Source organism: Gymnoscopelus microlampas (assembly GCF_963454915.1).
Source record: "Gymnoscopelus microlampas genome assembly, chromosome: 3".
Classification (NCBI taxonomy): Eukaryota; Metazoa; Chordata; class Actinopteri; order Myctophiformes; family Myctophidae; genus Gymnoscopelus; species Gymnoscopelus microlampas.
Window position 1 is genome coordinate 12,378,163 of NC_139940.1, and position 17,389 is coordinate 12,395,551.

The 17,389-nt window shown below is 41.3% G+C and overlaps 1 protein-coding gene across 2 annotated transcripts in view; it reads right to left on the reverse strand.

Annotated features, from left to right (window-relative positions):
- Positions 1 to 12,915, reverse strand: part of pou2f2b (POU class 2 homeobox 2b) — a 28,249-nt gene extending 15,334 nt beyond the window's left edge. For both annotated transcript variants that reach the window (XM_084051905.1, XM_084051904.1), the window contains exons 1-5: positions 12,771 to 12,915; positions 3,439 to 3,501; positions 2,754 to 2,788; positions 2,124 to 2,180; positions 371 to 490 (exon numbers count right to left, since the gene is read on the reverse strand). In XM_084051905.1, coding sequence (XP_083908031.1) covers positions 371 to 490; positions 2,124 to 2,180; positions 2,754 to 2,788; positions 3,439 to 3,501; positions 12,771 to 12,825 — 330 coding nt within the window. In that variant the 5' untranslated portion in view covers positions 12,826 to 12,915. The remainder of the gene's footprint in view (positions 1 to 370; positions 491 to 2,123; positions 2,181 to 2,753; positions 2,789 to 3,438; positions 3,502 to 12,770) is intronic.
- Positions 12,916 to 17,389: the final 4,474 nt, after the last annotated feature.

The following is a 17,389-nucleotide window of genomic DNA, read 5'->3' on the forward strand; positions in this document are numbered from 1 at the left end:
CAAAACCTAGCATCCCTTTTCTGAGGAGAACTTTAGTCAAAAATAGCCGATCTGTTGTGGGCTTGTAGATCGGCTATTTTTTGGCAAAGAGGTATAGGTGTAGAGGGAAAAAAGAGCAGACCAAGTAAACAAAAAAAATATAATTTACTTGAGCACCTGCCCCTCAAAATGTCTGTGCACGCCACTGGTTGAAGTTTTTGTATTCACATGCTACTCCTAACCACTGGGAACCAGTCATAATGACCCAGGTGTTTGTGTGTGCGTGCGTGCGTGCGTGCGTGCGTGCGTGCGTGCGCGTGCGTGCGCGTACGTGCGTGCGTGCGTGTGCGCGCGAGAGTGTGCGTGTGTGCGTGTGTGTGTTATGTCTTACCCCTGCCAGTTGGGAGCCGGTCAGCATCAGTTGCGTGTGCTGTAGGGCGGTCTGTGAGGGGGTCGGGCCGTGAGAGGGTGGGAGGACTGGTGACATATCACCACACTCCTCCATCTTACTCTGGTAACAACAAAACAAACAGAGGGACAACGGTTTAAACGGCGCTGGTAAACACAGCTGTAGCCCTAGCGAAAATAACTAAATTATTAAATGACTACATCGCTCTGGTATACATTATTACGGTAGAGGCTAAAGCAGTGCAGATGATATTTCTTTGCTTATTTGCATATTAATGAACCAACAGAACCAACGAGATAAGACACAGCATAATAAAGCTGTGTCAATAATCTGTGCAGGAGACATGAGGAGACAACATGTCTGAACAACAAATCTGAATTCTCCCAGTAGTCCGACTGCTGGATACTGCAAACAAAATGAGAGTATGGTTTGTTTTACAGGTGAGACAGTTAATAGAACGAATCGATTTAATCAATTTAGTGGAAAAATAAGATTTTTTTTCCCTACAAGCTCACAGCGCATCAAATTTTTCCAGGACACTGTTGTATGATGAAATATAAAATAGGGGTAATATGACTAATCAGTTTAGTCAATTATAAAAACAAATCGATTTTTCTCACTTTGATTCTTTGTCGAATAAAAAAACACGTTTCAAGATTATTTGATCATTCAAAAATATAATCAATAGAATAATTGTTAAGAAAAATATCGATAGTTGCAGCACTCATTTGTTTTTACCATTCTTCTAAAACCCAGAACTGAAACGTGTTGTTGCTGTAATGAATCAAACCCGCTGTATTAACAAAAACACTTCTTCTGTGGTGGCTGCCTCCATAAAAAGAGCCAGAGCAAACATGATTGACAATAGACCTTAAGACCCACCCCTCTGTGGTGTATCTCCAGTTGGAACCAAATTGAAAAGCTTATTTAGTATTATGACAATACAGGCGAGCACATAAACTCCTCGGGCAAACCGGAGATCACAATACACAGTACATTGTGAATTTAGATACTATACTTCAGCAAAGCCTGCACCTAATCTGTGCTTTGTTTCTCTGGTTTGTGGTACAGACATGTGTCTTCTATTATGTGTATAGTGGAAGTTAGGGACTGCCCAAGCCTTTCTTTTCTTGTACAAAAGGGATGTATGTTCCCTTTTCTTCATGGATGCGGACATGTCAGGACACGCAGGAGACACTAGGGGCCAGGGATGCTCTCCGATTTGCATATCCGATAAGTCAGTATGCAAAATGAGGAAGGTTTAGGAGGGATACTCATTGTGAAGTGATGGTATTAGTAAATTCAGCTCCATTCCACAAGTGGTTTGGTAGAGACAATGAACCGCCATGCCCTCAGTGAGTTTGCTCCTACTGGAGGCTGCACACATTACTTGACACTCGCTTGTCATTTGATGAATCATTAAACGTCCACAAAAAGCTCATTGGCTCCATAGAAATGGATGAATGGCTGCTACTGCAGCCATACTGTCAATGAAGGCTTTGTGGTTCGGTAAAACCCCAAGAAAAACAAACACAGACATAAAAACGGAACCAGACACAGCATCCACACACACACGCACGCAAGCATGCACGTACACACACACACACACACACACACACACACACACACACACACACACACACACACACACACACACACACACACACACACACACACACACACACACACACACACACACACACACACACACACACACACACACACACACACTCACCTTGCTACTGCTCAGAGTTGGTGAGAGGGGAAAGGGGTTGATTTTCATGGACTGAGCCTGAGGACAGAGAAGGGCAAATAACTAATAGTTAATAGTTTTCACCACCAATAGTGTTTGTACTCACTGCACGTACTCACTCTCACTGCACGCAGATCAACTGTACATATTAACAGTAACTAAATGTAAACAAATGATTCTTCTGCGGTGTAATTTTACTCTCTTATTTTTCTGTTTGTACTGTATTCAAATGTCCTTTTATATTGTGTTTTTGCTCTGTGTACTGAATAGGTGTTCCCTTTTATGGAGATAGGTGTTTGCTTAATATTTTGTGTAAAGCACATCAAATTGCCTTGTTGTTGAAATGTTATACCTATTGATCACCTTTTACCGTTGATACCCAGTACATCTATACATATTCAATATACTTAATTACTGTTGATTAGTCACTTATTAGTCATTGTTTAGTCACTACTGCAATGTTGCTATAACAGAAATGTCCTCTGGATTAAGGTCTATTTATCTATCTATCTATATCACAATCCTAATTACAGTATACATTTTAACCTAAGTAAAACTATATGTCTGCTATTATTAAGTTTGGGTGTAAGTGGCATAAGGAGTCAGAGTTACCAGGTGATTTGATTCCGGACCGTTCCGTTCTGAATCTGTGTGGGAGAGAGGGGAAAAAATGAGAAATTGATCATTTACGGCAAGCCAAGAGCTCACGCACGTACAAAAATATTATACATATTTCAACACAGGTGCACTCGCACACACATCGTATATAGCCTACACGCAGTTGTCAGGTTAGTTACGGTTTCACTAGAACGTAACTAGGAGAGATTTATTTGAAATAGAAATAATCAACACACATACACGAACACACACACACACACACACACACACACACACACACACACACACACACACACACACACACACACACACACACACAGTCACACACAGTCACACACACACACACACACACACACACACACACACACACACACACACACACACACACACACACACACACACACACACACACACACACACTTGTTGTGCTATACTAGGGAGGACATCAAAAGCAATGTATTGTTAAAAATGTTATTGTTTGATATTTTTAACCCAAACCCTAAACCTAACCCCAAAATGCCTAATCGTAACCCTGACTCCAGCCTGAATCTTTTCCTAATTGTAAGCCTGACCATAAAAACGATTTACAATGTGCCAAATACTACTATACTAAGTCAGGACTTTTGGTCTTTGGTTCTAATGAGCAAAATAAGGAAAGACAAGGACACACATATTATACCTGTGCTCTCCATTGGAGACTCAGGCCCTAGCTTCTCAACCTCTGACTTTGACATCCTGATATCTGCAGAGAGAGAGAGAGAGAGAGAGAGAGAGAGAGAGAGAGAGAGAGAGAGAGAGAGAGAGAGAGAGAGAGAGAATGGTAGAAGTTAGAAGTTAGTTAGCAATGTTACAATGCTTACAACAAAGAGACCTGAGAGAAATATACTAATACTGTATATCGTTGCTGTCGGGCAGAAACCAGCTAACTCCATTTTTCTACTTTTTATTTATTTTTAAATAAATCAGTGCTATTGACTTTACATCTGTTTGTGGGTTTTACAAATATTGAACCAATTAAAAGTATTAAAAAAGCACCTCTGACTAAACCTTCAAACTCCATTGGATCCTCAAAACTGTCGTTCAAACCAGCTAACTCCAACTTTGGAGATAGTGTTTTTTTCCATCATTGATTAGAATGACTAAGTCAGGCGGGAAAAAAAACTATCTCCAATTTAATGGTCAAAAAGCTCCTTACTCAACTTGAGCTGTAATTGGGTAAAGTGATTATGTATAAAGTCACCGTACCAACTTTGATGAGGCAGTATTGAGACTAAAACCAAGGTTTATTAAAAAAGAAACTAAACCGAGAAGAATTAGAAAAGGAAAGACTTTCTGCTGTGTTTCATGCTGATAATGGAAAGCAAGAATTGAAATTGAAAGAAAAGGAAAAAAAATGAGTGATATAGAGAGAGAGAGGTCACAGTCAGGTAAGGGAAAAACAGGTGATGTATTTTCAGTTTTTATAATAGGCGTATATACTGTTAGTACAACTAGACAGGCAGAAGGAGAAGGAAAATGAAGGCATCTGAGCTGACGCTAGGGCTAGGCCAACTAAGGTGTGCGCGTAGTCCTGTAGGCGATCTCCCCAATTACAATAGGTCAACGATAAGCATTAAAGGTTGTCTGAATGGTGAAGGTCTTTATGGAGATATGCGCCGCAACGCGCTGTGAGCTTTTCGGCACGCGATATAAATTAAGCATCAGCGTTCTTGGACAGTTTTGAGGTCGGGTCACAGTGTGGGGTTGCTAGTCACACATTCACAAAAAAAAAATGTATGAGTCAAACTCCACAAACCCACAGCCCACATGCTTTCAGCCATTCACTCTTTCCTATACTGGTGGAGTGGGACACATTTTTAGGTGTTTGCTTGTTCTAAAAATAGCTCAAAACTAACTAAAGGTGTTTGAGTGGGGAGCTGCCCACTACATTGGACATGTTTTTTTGGCTCTGTATGTCACTCACAACACCGTGTCACTTCCTGTCCACGTCCTGATCAATAGAGTGCTGGGACAGTCCCCGTGTCAAAACATGAGAGAGAGACACACAGAGAGAGAGAGAGAGAGAGAGAGAGAGAGAGAGAAAATAATAAAATAATTGTGGAGAGGTGCGACTGTGTGTGTCTGTGTAGTGGTGGTCACTGAAATGTTTGTGTCACCAGTCCTTTGTTTATCGAAAAACACAGACAGGAGGGAGTCTTTGCTGTCAACATCATCTCTCTCATCCGTGTCTTTCCCGTTCTTACACACACACACACACACGTGCGCGCGCATGCACACACGCACGCGCACACACACACACACACACACACACACACACACACACACACACACACACACACACACACACACACACACACACACACACACACACACACACACACACACACACACACACACACACACACACACACACACAGCTACTTCCCTTTTGTGAAAACATGCAAATCCACCCAACGACCAACTAATTATATCTGCCACCTGCATTATGAACTCTCAGCCCCCCCCACCTCTTCCTCCTCTATCGCTCCTTTCCTCCCATCCTGTTGACTCTCATGTTACCGATGAGAGCACTGATAATACGCTATCTGTTTGTTGTCATGCCTTTACTGCTGTGTTTTTAAGTATGACTTATAAATATATCAAATGCCTGATTTATACTTGGCTGCAAGTATGAATCAGGCTCAACTCTTTGGTGTAGCGCTCATTCAAATTGGATGTCACTTGCTACCATTCAGATTGTAAAATGCACAATGCATTCCCTTTCCAATAAATGTTATTTTTTCCCCTTTCTTTTGCCATGTCAGCTCTAATTGTGTGATAGATAATTATTTGTCTTTACACAAATAAGGCATCTTTTTAATGAGTGGGCAAGTCCCTTTCATATTTTGTATTCTTTTGCATAGCACATACATGTATGTAATATTGAAAAATAAAATTCACATAGACTTCCACTCTTACACCCACACACACTTGCACTTACACCCTTTTCTACTAATATTTATTTTTCTCCATCATTCATACTGTGTATCTATTGTTGTATTATATATGTTGCCAAATAAGTTGCTCGTTTTTTATTACTTTGTATTTTTTGTTGTTAAGTGGGGTGAGATTAACTTTATAAAGGGTTTTCTAAATCTCACCTGCACAACCCAACCCAATATTATGCTGTTGTTACAAATTTGTTGTTTTTAAATGTGCAAATGAACAAATTCTCTCTCAAACTTCAACAACAAGGCCATTTCATATGTGCTTCTACAATTTGTTGACATAAATTATGTTCAGAGATTTGCATCCAAGATTTGGGGTTCTCTCCTCTCTGCCTTTTCCTCTGATCTTTAGAGCATTGAGCAGTAGGGGGCAGTAGTGAAACAGAGACAGAAACACTTGCTCCTTGCTCGTCATAAGACCAGAGGCCAGTCAGGACACTTATAAATAATGTACCTCAATGCAAACATTGCCACAGCAAAGAATTCACAGAATCACAGATATGGGGAATTGTCACGAATAAGTGTGCATTTCGTTTGTGTTCCTGTAGTGTCCATGGTTTCTACTAAAATGTAAAATGTTCTATACAAATCTGATCTGACTAATAATTCTTTGACACAGTGAAGGCATTCAGTCTCATTGGATTTATATAAAGGCTTAGGGATTGGACCACCCTTTGTCTGTCTGTCTGTCTGTCTGTCTGTCTGTCTGTATGTCCCCCCAAACACACATATACACACACAATTTGTCTTCACACTTAGACATGGAAGTGGGCGTGCAGTGCCTCTATTTTAAGTGTCAAGTCTTTCTCAGCTGACATTGTGTGGTTATTCCAAACTTACACCCATATCCTCAGTTAGTTGTCACAAATACAGTAGCTGTTGTGTTTTGCAATATGTAATATTGAAACAGAAAATGAGACACAGTAACGTATTCGTATATATTCATAAAAAAAACGAACAGAAAAGAAAACATCTACATTTACAGATTACACTGCATAAACTTAAAAACCCATCTGTACTTTTTAAATGACAGATCATTAAAACCGTTAAAATCTTTGCAGACTGGACCCTCTATATTTGAAAGATATTGAATCATTAGCGTAATTAGGTAAGCATGTGTTTTACAAAACAAAATGCTATAAAATAGCACTCAGCAAAGGCACATCGTTGCTAATGATGCAGCATTTACTGTGTCTGATGTGGCATAATTGTGGCCTCTAATGATTCATTAGGTGCCACAATGTACCACCACACAACAACACAATACTACTGCTGCACTGCTTAAAAAGAGGTATATGTGTCAGGCGGAATGTGTGGAACAAGACAAGTGCATGATATTGAATGCATTCTACATTGCGTGACTCACACAGTGAGTAAGCAGGTTGGTGGTGGGGTTCCATGCTCTGCCCACAGAGACCTAACAGGCCTCTTAAGAGAGTCTAAACACATGAACTTTCACTTTTACAAGAGGGTCCCCCCACCCACGAGGCGAGCCTGGCTGCCACGTTATAGCGCAGCAATCTGCCGCCGTGTATATGTCGAGCCGCACTGCACTGTACATAAAGGAAAGTGTGTATTGATTAACGGCGGAGGACGGGCTATAGACAGTAACCTGGTGTCTAATGTGGTCATTAATACAGTAGAAAAGATAGTATATCAAGAGGCCGCGTCTCTCTCTCACTTCCCCTAGTGACTTCCCCCTCACACACCAGCTTGAACGCAGTGCTAAAACCAACACTTACTGTCAGAGAGGCTATTAATATTAGCCTGCTCTCTCTCTCCCACACGTCATCTCTCATGTTCTACGGACCCCTTCCCTCAACAAACCACACACACATTCATTCACACGCGCAAAATGTCTACGCAGCCACCCTCTGTCCATGCCCTCCTCCCTCTCTTTGACCAAGAAAGAGAGACGAGACACACGCACGCACGCACGCACGCACGCACGCACGCACGCACGCACGCACGCACGCACGCACGCACGCACACACACACACACACACACACACACACACACACACACACACACACACACACACACACACACACACAAATAATTGCCTTTTAACAGTAAGGTCAATTATTTATCGTGTTATAAAAGATGAGAGAGGTTGTGTGCGTGCGCTATGACTTCCATTTTGTCAGTGCTATGTAACACATAGAGTATAAGCACAATATCTGCAATGACCACGAAAACCACCACCACTACTACTTCTAGTGCAACTCCAACAGCTAGGCTACTACCACTACTGCTACTTGTACTACTGCTAATAATAATGATAGCCTAATGAAAATAATCATGTTGCATTAGTTTACATTTTCTTCAAACTAATTGAAGCATTACCAAAATGACCTGAATAATGTTGGCTAAATATCATTGTGCAGTTAATCATTCATGGACATTTGAATTTCATATATCAATCTTTTCTACTGGGACCATTTTCAGCTAAACTTCAGTGTGCCTTTAAAATGCATTGAAACACAATGATATAACTTTGCAAAACTAAAACAAACAAAGGCGACATAAAGTTCATGGATTCCCTATATCTGCAAGTTGATTTGAATACCAATAGAATCCAATGGCTTCAAACTACGGTATGCTTTGGAAAAGAGTCATAAGGGTGCGTTCGGAAATTGCGCACGGGAGCGCACTCGCCTATTAGTTTGTATTTCCGAACGCACCCATTGCTGTATTTCCGAACGCACCCATTGTCAATGGGCTAGATGCCAGAGTACCAGTAATGTACTGTAAGATTCAACTATTCCAGCACAAAGTTTATTCCACAATGAAGTTGTTACGCTGTTACGTCAATCCATGGTTTATCACTGAGTGAGAGAGACCAATGGACTATGTAGCTTTGTTTTAAATAGAGCCAAATGCTGTGCCCCGTGCAATAATCCTACATCACCAATAAATGATGCAATACAAGGAACAGGGAACAAGTGTGTGTGTGTGTGTGTGTGTGTGCGTGCGTGCGTGCGTGCGTGCGTGCGTGCGTGCGTGCGTGCGTGCGTGCGTGCGTGCGTGCGTGCGTGCGTGCGTGCGTGCGTGCGTGCGTGCGTGCGTGCGTGCGTGCGTGCGTGCGCGTGTGTGTGTGTGCGCGTGTGCGCGTGTGTGCGCGTGTGCGCGCACGTGTGTGTGTGTGTGTGTGTGTGTGTGTGTAGTCTGGTTTGTTTCTGTAATTCTCCTCAGGGCATGAGACCAAATCCTTCACAGCACAGACGGGCACGCAAGCATGCACGCATGCACGCGCTCATACACACACACACATTAAGCCATGGACATGCACGCGCACGCACACACGCATGCAGGCACGCACACACACACTCCACTCTTCAACCCCACTTCCCGATTCAGGACACCACCCCAACGCCAAGGGGGGCGTCTGGGAACCAGAGTCTCCACAACCCTCCTAACTACAGATTTCTAAACTGTGCAGGAGCCTCTGGTGCGGACGGCCCGGTTTTGATTGCAAAGTGGTGTTTTCCATCAATAAAACTTATATTGCTTTTGTCAAAGAGCGGGCTAGCCTAGAACCTTTTCTTTATTTCTTATTTCTTTGCACATGTGTACAGATGAATACTAGACAAGAGAGACAGCAGAGGAATTTGAAACCCCAGTCCTCGTAGGAGCCTACTGATCATACATTATTTTAACCACTTAAATCCTATATACTTCACTGTGCGACAAATAGCAGAAATAGGCGATCTGCAAGCTATTTTAGAATTTTTGGGAAATATTTTGCCTATAATTACGTACATGCCAAAAATGATCTGATTTGGTTAATTTCAGTACGTCATTCACGTATACCACTAATATTATTCTACCTATGATTGTGCTGTTTAATGTTCTAAACCTACCTAATGCAGTGTAATACTCAATAACAATCCTATAAAAATGTGAACCTTGCTGATAATGTTACATACTGTATGAAGACAGACATAGATGTTTCTCAAGATAGTGTCTTGCCTGAAGCTCAAAAATAATCATGAGCTAATAAATTAATTGCAAAATATAAGCCATTGCAAATGGAAATATTGCAAACAGATACAGTATGTAGACTGATGCCACATTTGAAATATAAAGCAACTTGTACCAATACACTTGAAACCAAGGCATGGGGTTAAATGTCTCTTTAAGGGCACATTTATATTTTGTTGACCGATGAAAAATTATGAAAGTAATAAATGATGAATATTTTCATTTAAAAATTCCAAAGATATACACATAAGAAAGTATAACACTGGGGTTTCTTTTTACTGGCAGGCTGACAGTGGGGAATATTGCCAGAAAATACAAGGTCAAGTTGGAAAAACCCCAGGCTTGCTTCATGATCACCCAAATGTTCCCCCAACTCTTCTCTTCTTTGCTAACATTGATTATGGTTTGGAATCAATTCACTGCTGACTGCAACAGGTGGACATTATTGGTCTCCCAGCCTTAACAGTTTTCACGGATGTGAATTCAAGCTGTGGCAACATTGAAGGCAGTGGAATTATTTTCATTCTTGAAATTCGGTGAAATCAGGTGTGACCGCCCCTGGCTTACACCTTTGATTTGGTGCCATTTCTATACACACATAACACATGATATACTAGTATGTTAAGAAGCACACAGCTCTTTCACCTTTTTAGTATAGATTATTTTAAATACAAACCTGCAAAACACTACTGCTCACTCTATTCTATATTGTATATGTCATCCTGTATATTGTAAGGAAATGCAATAGAACCATAAAAGAAATGTGTCTGTTTGTGTAAACTAAGATCCTATTTAGGTCTATTAGGTATGACTTTCCTCTTATTTATTCACTTTTATACATGTATTGATTTATAGTGTACTTAGTGAATTCATGTTATGTATTTATTTATAGAATTTTGTAGTTTTGTATCAACACCAGGAAGTATATAGCTGTACACAAAATTACCCAGACACTGCAAAGTGCTTCAATGCAGAGAGTGTGGAGAGAAAAAAATACCAATAAGGTTGATAATGTGACTCCCAGGATTTTGCAGTGTAGTTGTATACAATCAAAAAGTGTGCTATGAAAACAGATACTGCAGACCATACAATATAGATGGAATTTTAAAAAACAGAAAAGACTCTTTGGCAAGCCAAAGCCCTGTGCACAGCAAACTCCTCAGTGTTAATTCATTTGTAACGCTAGCTGAAGAGCGTGCAAATGTAACCGAATGGACCCTTCCGGGTCCATTCGGTTACATTTGTACACTCTCAGCGTTTGAATTGAACACTGAGGATTTTACTGTGTGCGGTGGTCAGGATACGTCATTCTGGTCATTGGAATGTAGGCCTTACTGACACATAAAGGCAACGACATGACTCTAATGAGTTTTATCTCGTGAAATCACTCGGGCGTTGTTGTGAGGTGAGCGGGCCTTTGAAATGACGTCTAATTTGTAGAGATTGTAATGATAATTCGTTACTGATGTTCAATGTCAGTTAATTGGCATTTTAGGAGCCCGTTTCCAGTCACTGAGTGAGTGAGTCAGTCAGTCGAGAGCGAATCGGCTAGGCTGTGAGATTTGTATCTGGTCGTTACAGAATATAAGTGGCCGCTGCAGATATGAGTTGGAGGGCTGAAATGACACATTCTTTCTTGGTGTGTCCAATGATTTAGACCAGTGTTTCTCAAAATGGGGGTATGTGTACCCCTTCACCCCTACAGGGGGTACGTGAGAGAAACTGTAAATTGGAGAAAAAAAAAAAGTTAATTTATTTTTTTATAAGAAATACTTACTTGTCCAAATGCTATTTTAGTTTGAACATAAACCTGGCCTTTTGATATCCTTATTTTGTAATCTAAATGTTGTTGTCGGGTAAAGGGGGTACTTTGATTCAGAAATCAAGGAAAAGGGGGTAATGACGCCAAAAACATCTGAGAACCGCTGATACAGACAATATTCAAATGTCTTTTGCAGTTACTATTTTTATTTTGTGTTTATTATTTCGTTTTTTTGTTTTTTGTCTATTTATATTTGTATTCTCTGTGAAGCATTTTGGACAAACCTGTACCTTGTAATTTAATTTACATTGACATTTAACACAGAAACATCAATTGATAAAGGACATAAAAAGACATTTCAATGACCAGTTGCAATGATCGCAGAGTGAGACACACTTTGCACCGAAAGAAAGACATTTATACGCAGAATTCAGCACACTAAGCACTGAAGCGGTAGGAATTTCATCACTGCAGACAGACAAGTCATTAGTGCAAAGCCTGGCCATAAAGCCCAAGTAATGATGCCGACTAATAATCATGATAGAACAGAATAAGTAGATAATATGTAAATTGCAACCTCAGCTCTCCTTGACATACAATAGAAATGTTTCATTCTAAGCACTAAAAGAAAAAGAAAAAAAGCCATGTATTTTCTTTAAGCATCTTCACATGCAAACACCAACACACAAACATGCACACAAGTGCACGCGCGCACACACACACGCGCACGCACACTCACACACGTGCGCACGCACACACGCACGCACGCACACGCACACACACACACACACACACACACACGCTACAGAGCCAAACTCCATCCTTGACGAGGTGTGTGACCTTTCCCTCTGCCTGCGACAGACTTCTGCCTGCCACCCTCACCCCCCCACCCCCACCCCCACCCTCATCTGTGTCTCGCCATCCCCTCCCCTCTTTGATGTCCTCTAATTAGTCAAGCTCGTTAGACCCAGCGGTATTAATCAACAGCATAGGCACAGCCTTTTCTCTCTCCCCTTCTTTCTTTCTCTGTGCCCCCCCACCCCTGCACATGCACAAGCAGAGACACCTCAAAGCACACACACACACACACATACGCACACATGTACATGCGCATACGCACAAGCACGCACGCACGCACGCACACACGCACGCACGCGCACGCACACGCACACACGCACACACGCACACACACACACACACACACACACACACACACACACACACACACACTTAATTGGTGCATGCTAACGAAGGGCTGTGCAGATATACACACTCACCTGGCAACCACATACTGGGAAAGTCCATCGATGCTATTGCTGCTGTTTTGGTCATGTCTGTGTCTCTCTGTGTGTATGTGTGTGTGTGTGTCTAGTAAGTGCACGTGTACGTTGGTTCTACAGTATGTGAAGAAAACTCCCCTCACACACCTCTCTCTCTCTCTCACTCTCTCTCTCTCTCTGTGTCAGTCCCAAAAGAGGAGTGCATGAAATGATACACAATCACTCTCTTTCCCTCCCTTTCTCTCTCTCTGTGTACTGTCTCTCTGTCACACATGACAGGTCCACACCCCCCAGTCAAGCCCCACCTCCTCCTCCCCACATCCTGACACCATGAAAGACAAGAGAGAGAGAGAGAGAGAGAGAGAGAGAGAGAGAGAGAGACACAACCCTGGATGTATTAAAAGAGCACAACAGGAAGTACGCCGCAAAGAAAAACGAGTAGGAACTCCACGAACGACGCGGGCGTAGGAGCAGCAGAACCAAAAGAAAGGCAAAGAAAAAAGAAAGAAAGAAAGAAAGGGGGACACAAGAGAGAGTGAGGGGGGAGTGGGAGAGAGAGAACATGTGAGACATAGAGAGGAGAGATAGTGGAGGTGACACAAAGAGGGGAAAGAAGACTGTGTGCCGATGGAAAGTCTCAAAGTGATGCCGTGGCTGGAAACACACAACCTCACTCACTCCCTCACTCACACACACATCACAAGCAGAGTAAAAAAAACACAACGCGTAGATCTGGCCACGCACACAGATTGATGAACTACTTGTTCTCTTGTTTCTACTTATTCTGCACTTGTTGTCTCTAGCCCCGACGATGCCCAACCTATGGGCCAGGGCCCACTGGCGGGTCGTGAGGATGTTGCTAGTGGGCCCCCACATAATTGGCAAAACATTAAGATTTGATTCAAACAGTCATGTAAAAAAAAGTATGCAAAAAAGAAAATGTTATTTGGTATTCATTGAGACCTGAAGCCGATTCTACATGTCTCCTAAATCCCAACAGTTTTCTGAAAAACGTATGTTTCTATATCAGTGGTGCTCAATCTTTTTCATGTCAAGGACCCCCAAAATGATATGTATTTGGCCGCGGACCCCCATCAAAATATTTTGTTCCAGGAACCCCCCAGAAGCAACGATTTGAGTTAAAAATGTTCGCTTTAAAAATATATATATTCAAAGATTTGCACACATTTTCACGATTTTTCAAAAATAGCAGATCTACAAGCTCGAGCTTGTATATCTGCTATTTTTGAATAGCCCAAAGTGTAAAATAATGCTTTTTAGCTCAAATCTAAAAATGACACAGTTCCAGGTCTTAATGGGTTAAAACCTTGAAAAATGTGTTTTCATAGTCATATAAAGTGATACAGATAAATAGTATACTAAGTATAGTAGATTAGTTCCTTTGATCAAAGCCGGAACACGATCAACTAATTCATCATTTGATCATCAAAATAATCATACTCTGAAAACGCACGCAGCCCCCGTCAGATGGGGGGGGGGGGGCATGTGCATTTGCGAGGGCCCTCATCCAGATAATATAAGGTTGGGAAAGGGGGAACCACTGCTCTACCCAGACCTGTATCTTTGTTTCATCCTTACTGCAGTGCTGCTATACTGCATTTAGCTCTGTATCAATAAAGTTGTATCTATCTATCTTTTTTGGGTCATTAACCTATTAAGACCTGAGGCCGATTCTACAAATGTCTTCTAAATCCTAACAGTTTAAAAAAAAAAAAAAACCTATGTTTCTATATCAGTGGTTGTCAAACTTTTTCATGTCAAGGACCACCCAAAATTGTACGTATTTGGCCCGCCGACTCCCATCTCAAAATCTATTGTTACAGGGACCCCCCTCAGAAGCAAAGAAAGATTTGAGTAAAAAAATGTTTGCTTTAAAAAAATATATATATTCAAAGATTTGCACACATTTTCAAGATTTTTCAAAAATAGCAGATCTACAAGCTCATAGCGCAGCACTCGGTGCTGCACTATGAAGCTTGTATATCGTGTGTATTAAAATATAAAATAATGGTTTATAAGTGGTTACACAGATGCGTTCCCGCATATCTATCTATCTGTCTATCTGTCTGTCTATCTATCTGTCTGTCTATCTACCTGTCTGTCTACCTGTCTGTCTGTCTGTCTGTCTGTCTGTCTGTCTGTCTGTCTGTCTGTCTATGTACGGCATGCTGTGGTGTCACCTTGAAGACAAAGCAAATCTCTCTCTCTCTCCTTCGCTCTCGGCCTCAGAAAACGACAGCATTTTCTCTGACATGACTCACGAGTCAACATGCTCTCTTTTGTGGCGGCACTCTTTTTTTTTGGGTGATTATTTCCTTCCTTTATCTCGGCCGACCGCGGGCCATCTGCCGCGTATAGGCTACTGTAGAGAGGTGGTCTCGTCTCCTCTCGTGAGGGAGGGAGGGGGGGGGGGGGGGGGGGGGGGGGAGGGTGTCACGGGATACTTTTGAAACAGTGGGGCTTCCATCACCACTCACCTGCAACCCCCACCACCCCAATATACCACCTTCAAACCAACCACATGCAGGCTCCACACACTGTACAACACACGCCAAGAGGAAGGAAAAACGCTGTCATGCTGCTACTACCACCCCACCATTGACCACGCCACACACACACACACACACATACACACACACACACACACACACACCAGTGGTGGAAAACATACTCAAATGTTTTACTTAAGTAAAAGTATCAATACTGCAATGTTGAAGTGCTCTGTTACAAGTAAAAGTCCGGAATTCAAAATTCACTTGAGCACAAGTACAAAAGTATTGGTATCAAAATGTACTTAAAGTACCAAAGGTAAAAGTACTAAAATGTTTGAAAATAGCAGATCTACAAGCTCACAATGCGTCGCGATGCGACACGTTGTGAGCTTGTAGATTGTCTATTTTCAAATAGCCTAGGTACAAAATAGGGCTAAAGTGGTTAATGTATGTTTTATAATGTAATATATTTATATCTGCAAAGAAACTAGTAACAAATAATTGTAGTGGAGTAAAAGTACAATATTTGCTGTTGAGTTGTAATAGTAAAAGTAAAAGAATAGACAATTCTAAATACTCTAAATACAGTACTTGAGTAAAAAATGTACACACACACACACGCACACGCACGCACGCGCACGCACGCGCACGCACACGCACACACACACACACACACACACACACACACACACACACACACACACACACACACACACACACACACAGGAAATAGGAAAATGGAAAGTTACATTAACATTAGCCTACTTGGTTTCCCACAAGGGCCAAAATCAGTCATCTCTGGATGACAGGGTTCTGCCAGCAGTACCCAAGACTAACCACAAGGTGGCAATCTTGCCTCGCTCTCCCACATCCACTCACACAGACAGACTCCCCCAAACCCTGGAAGACAAGAGGAGGAGGGAGATCGGAACGCTGGGCTCTTGTCTTTGCTCCTCAATCTTCCACCTCCTCCACCTCCTGGTCTGAGAGTTCACCAATTTAAAAGTTTCCAAGTTTAACTTTGTAAATAGCCTGGTAAGTCTACTACATTATGTGTTGAAATCTGTGCCAGAGGCCACTTTACTGCTGTGGTGGTCTCTTTGGTAGTTCTAATGCACACTGGCATGGATGGAGAAAGTAAAGGAAGAAGGTAGCCTAAAACAGAAAAGAAAGGTTGCCAATATATTTCAGCCTACTGGCCTTCGAGGCAGTCTGTTTGTACAGTGCGTCTGCTTGGAAAAAAGTAGAGTTTACGGTTATAAAAGTTAAACACTAACATGGAAAATGTATCCATTTCTAGTAGCTTGAAAAAATGCAACAAATCTACATAAATTGTCTGAAATCGATTTCCTCATTTAGACCTGGGAAATTTAAAATGTAAATCTCAAATTAAAAATCCAAAACAGATACAGTAACTGTTGGGTGGACTGTTCAAACACTAGAGGACAGCTCTTCATGTTTACAGACAAGTTATTGCATTGTTGTGTCCTTGAGGACAAAAATACATTGACAAATACAATTAAGTCTGTGGGTAAAAAAAACATACGCTAATAGCAGCTAAATTGTATTTTCAGGAAAAAAGTAGCTTTTTTACATTTCTTTCTTTTCATTTCATAATAGCAGAGATTGAAATAGGTTCTTAACAGGTTACAGGATACGATGTGAGGGCTCTGTTTTGAAAGCCCACATCACCAAGACTGCAACAATCAAACAGCTACGAAGTAGGCTTTTCTTAGATAAATTTACAATTTACAATTTAGGCATTTAGCAGATGCTCTATTCAGAGCGACTTACAGTAAGCATGGTAAACACAAGGTAATCAAATGCATAGAGACAGTGTAGTGCCTCAGTAATCTATAGATTCATAGGTAAACCAAGAACCTATCATCTAAACATTATAATATAAACAAATAAATAATATGTACATTGAAACTATATCTCACAGGTTACTTGAAAGAGTTTCTGATAGCGCTGAATGTGGATTACGAATTAGTTCGGAAATGTCACAAATGTGTTTTTCTTTTAGATGTGCAGTTTAGAAAGCCAGTTTAGACAGTTTAGATTAGAACAATGGACCGTGGATCACTATTTTAAAAGGTGTTG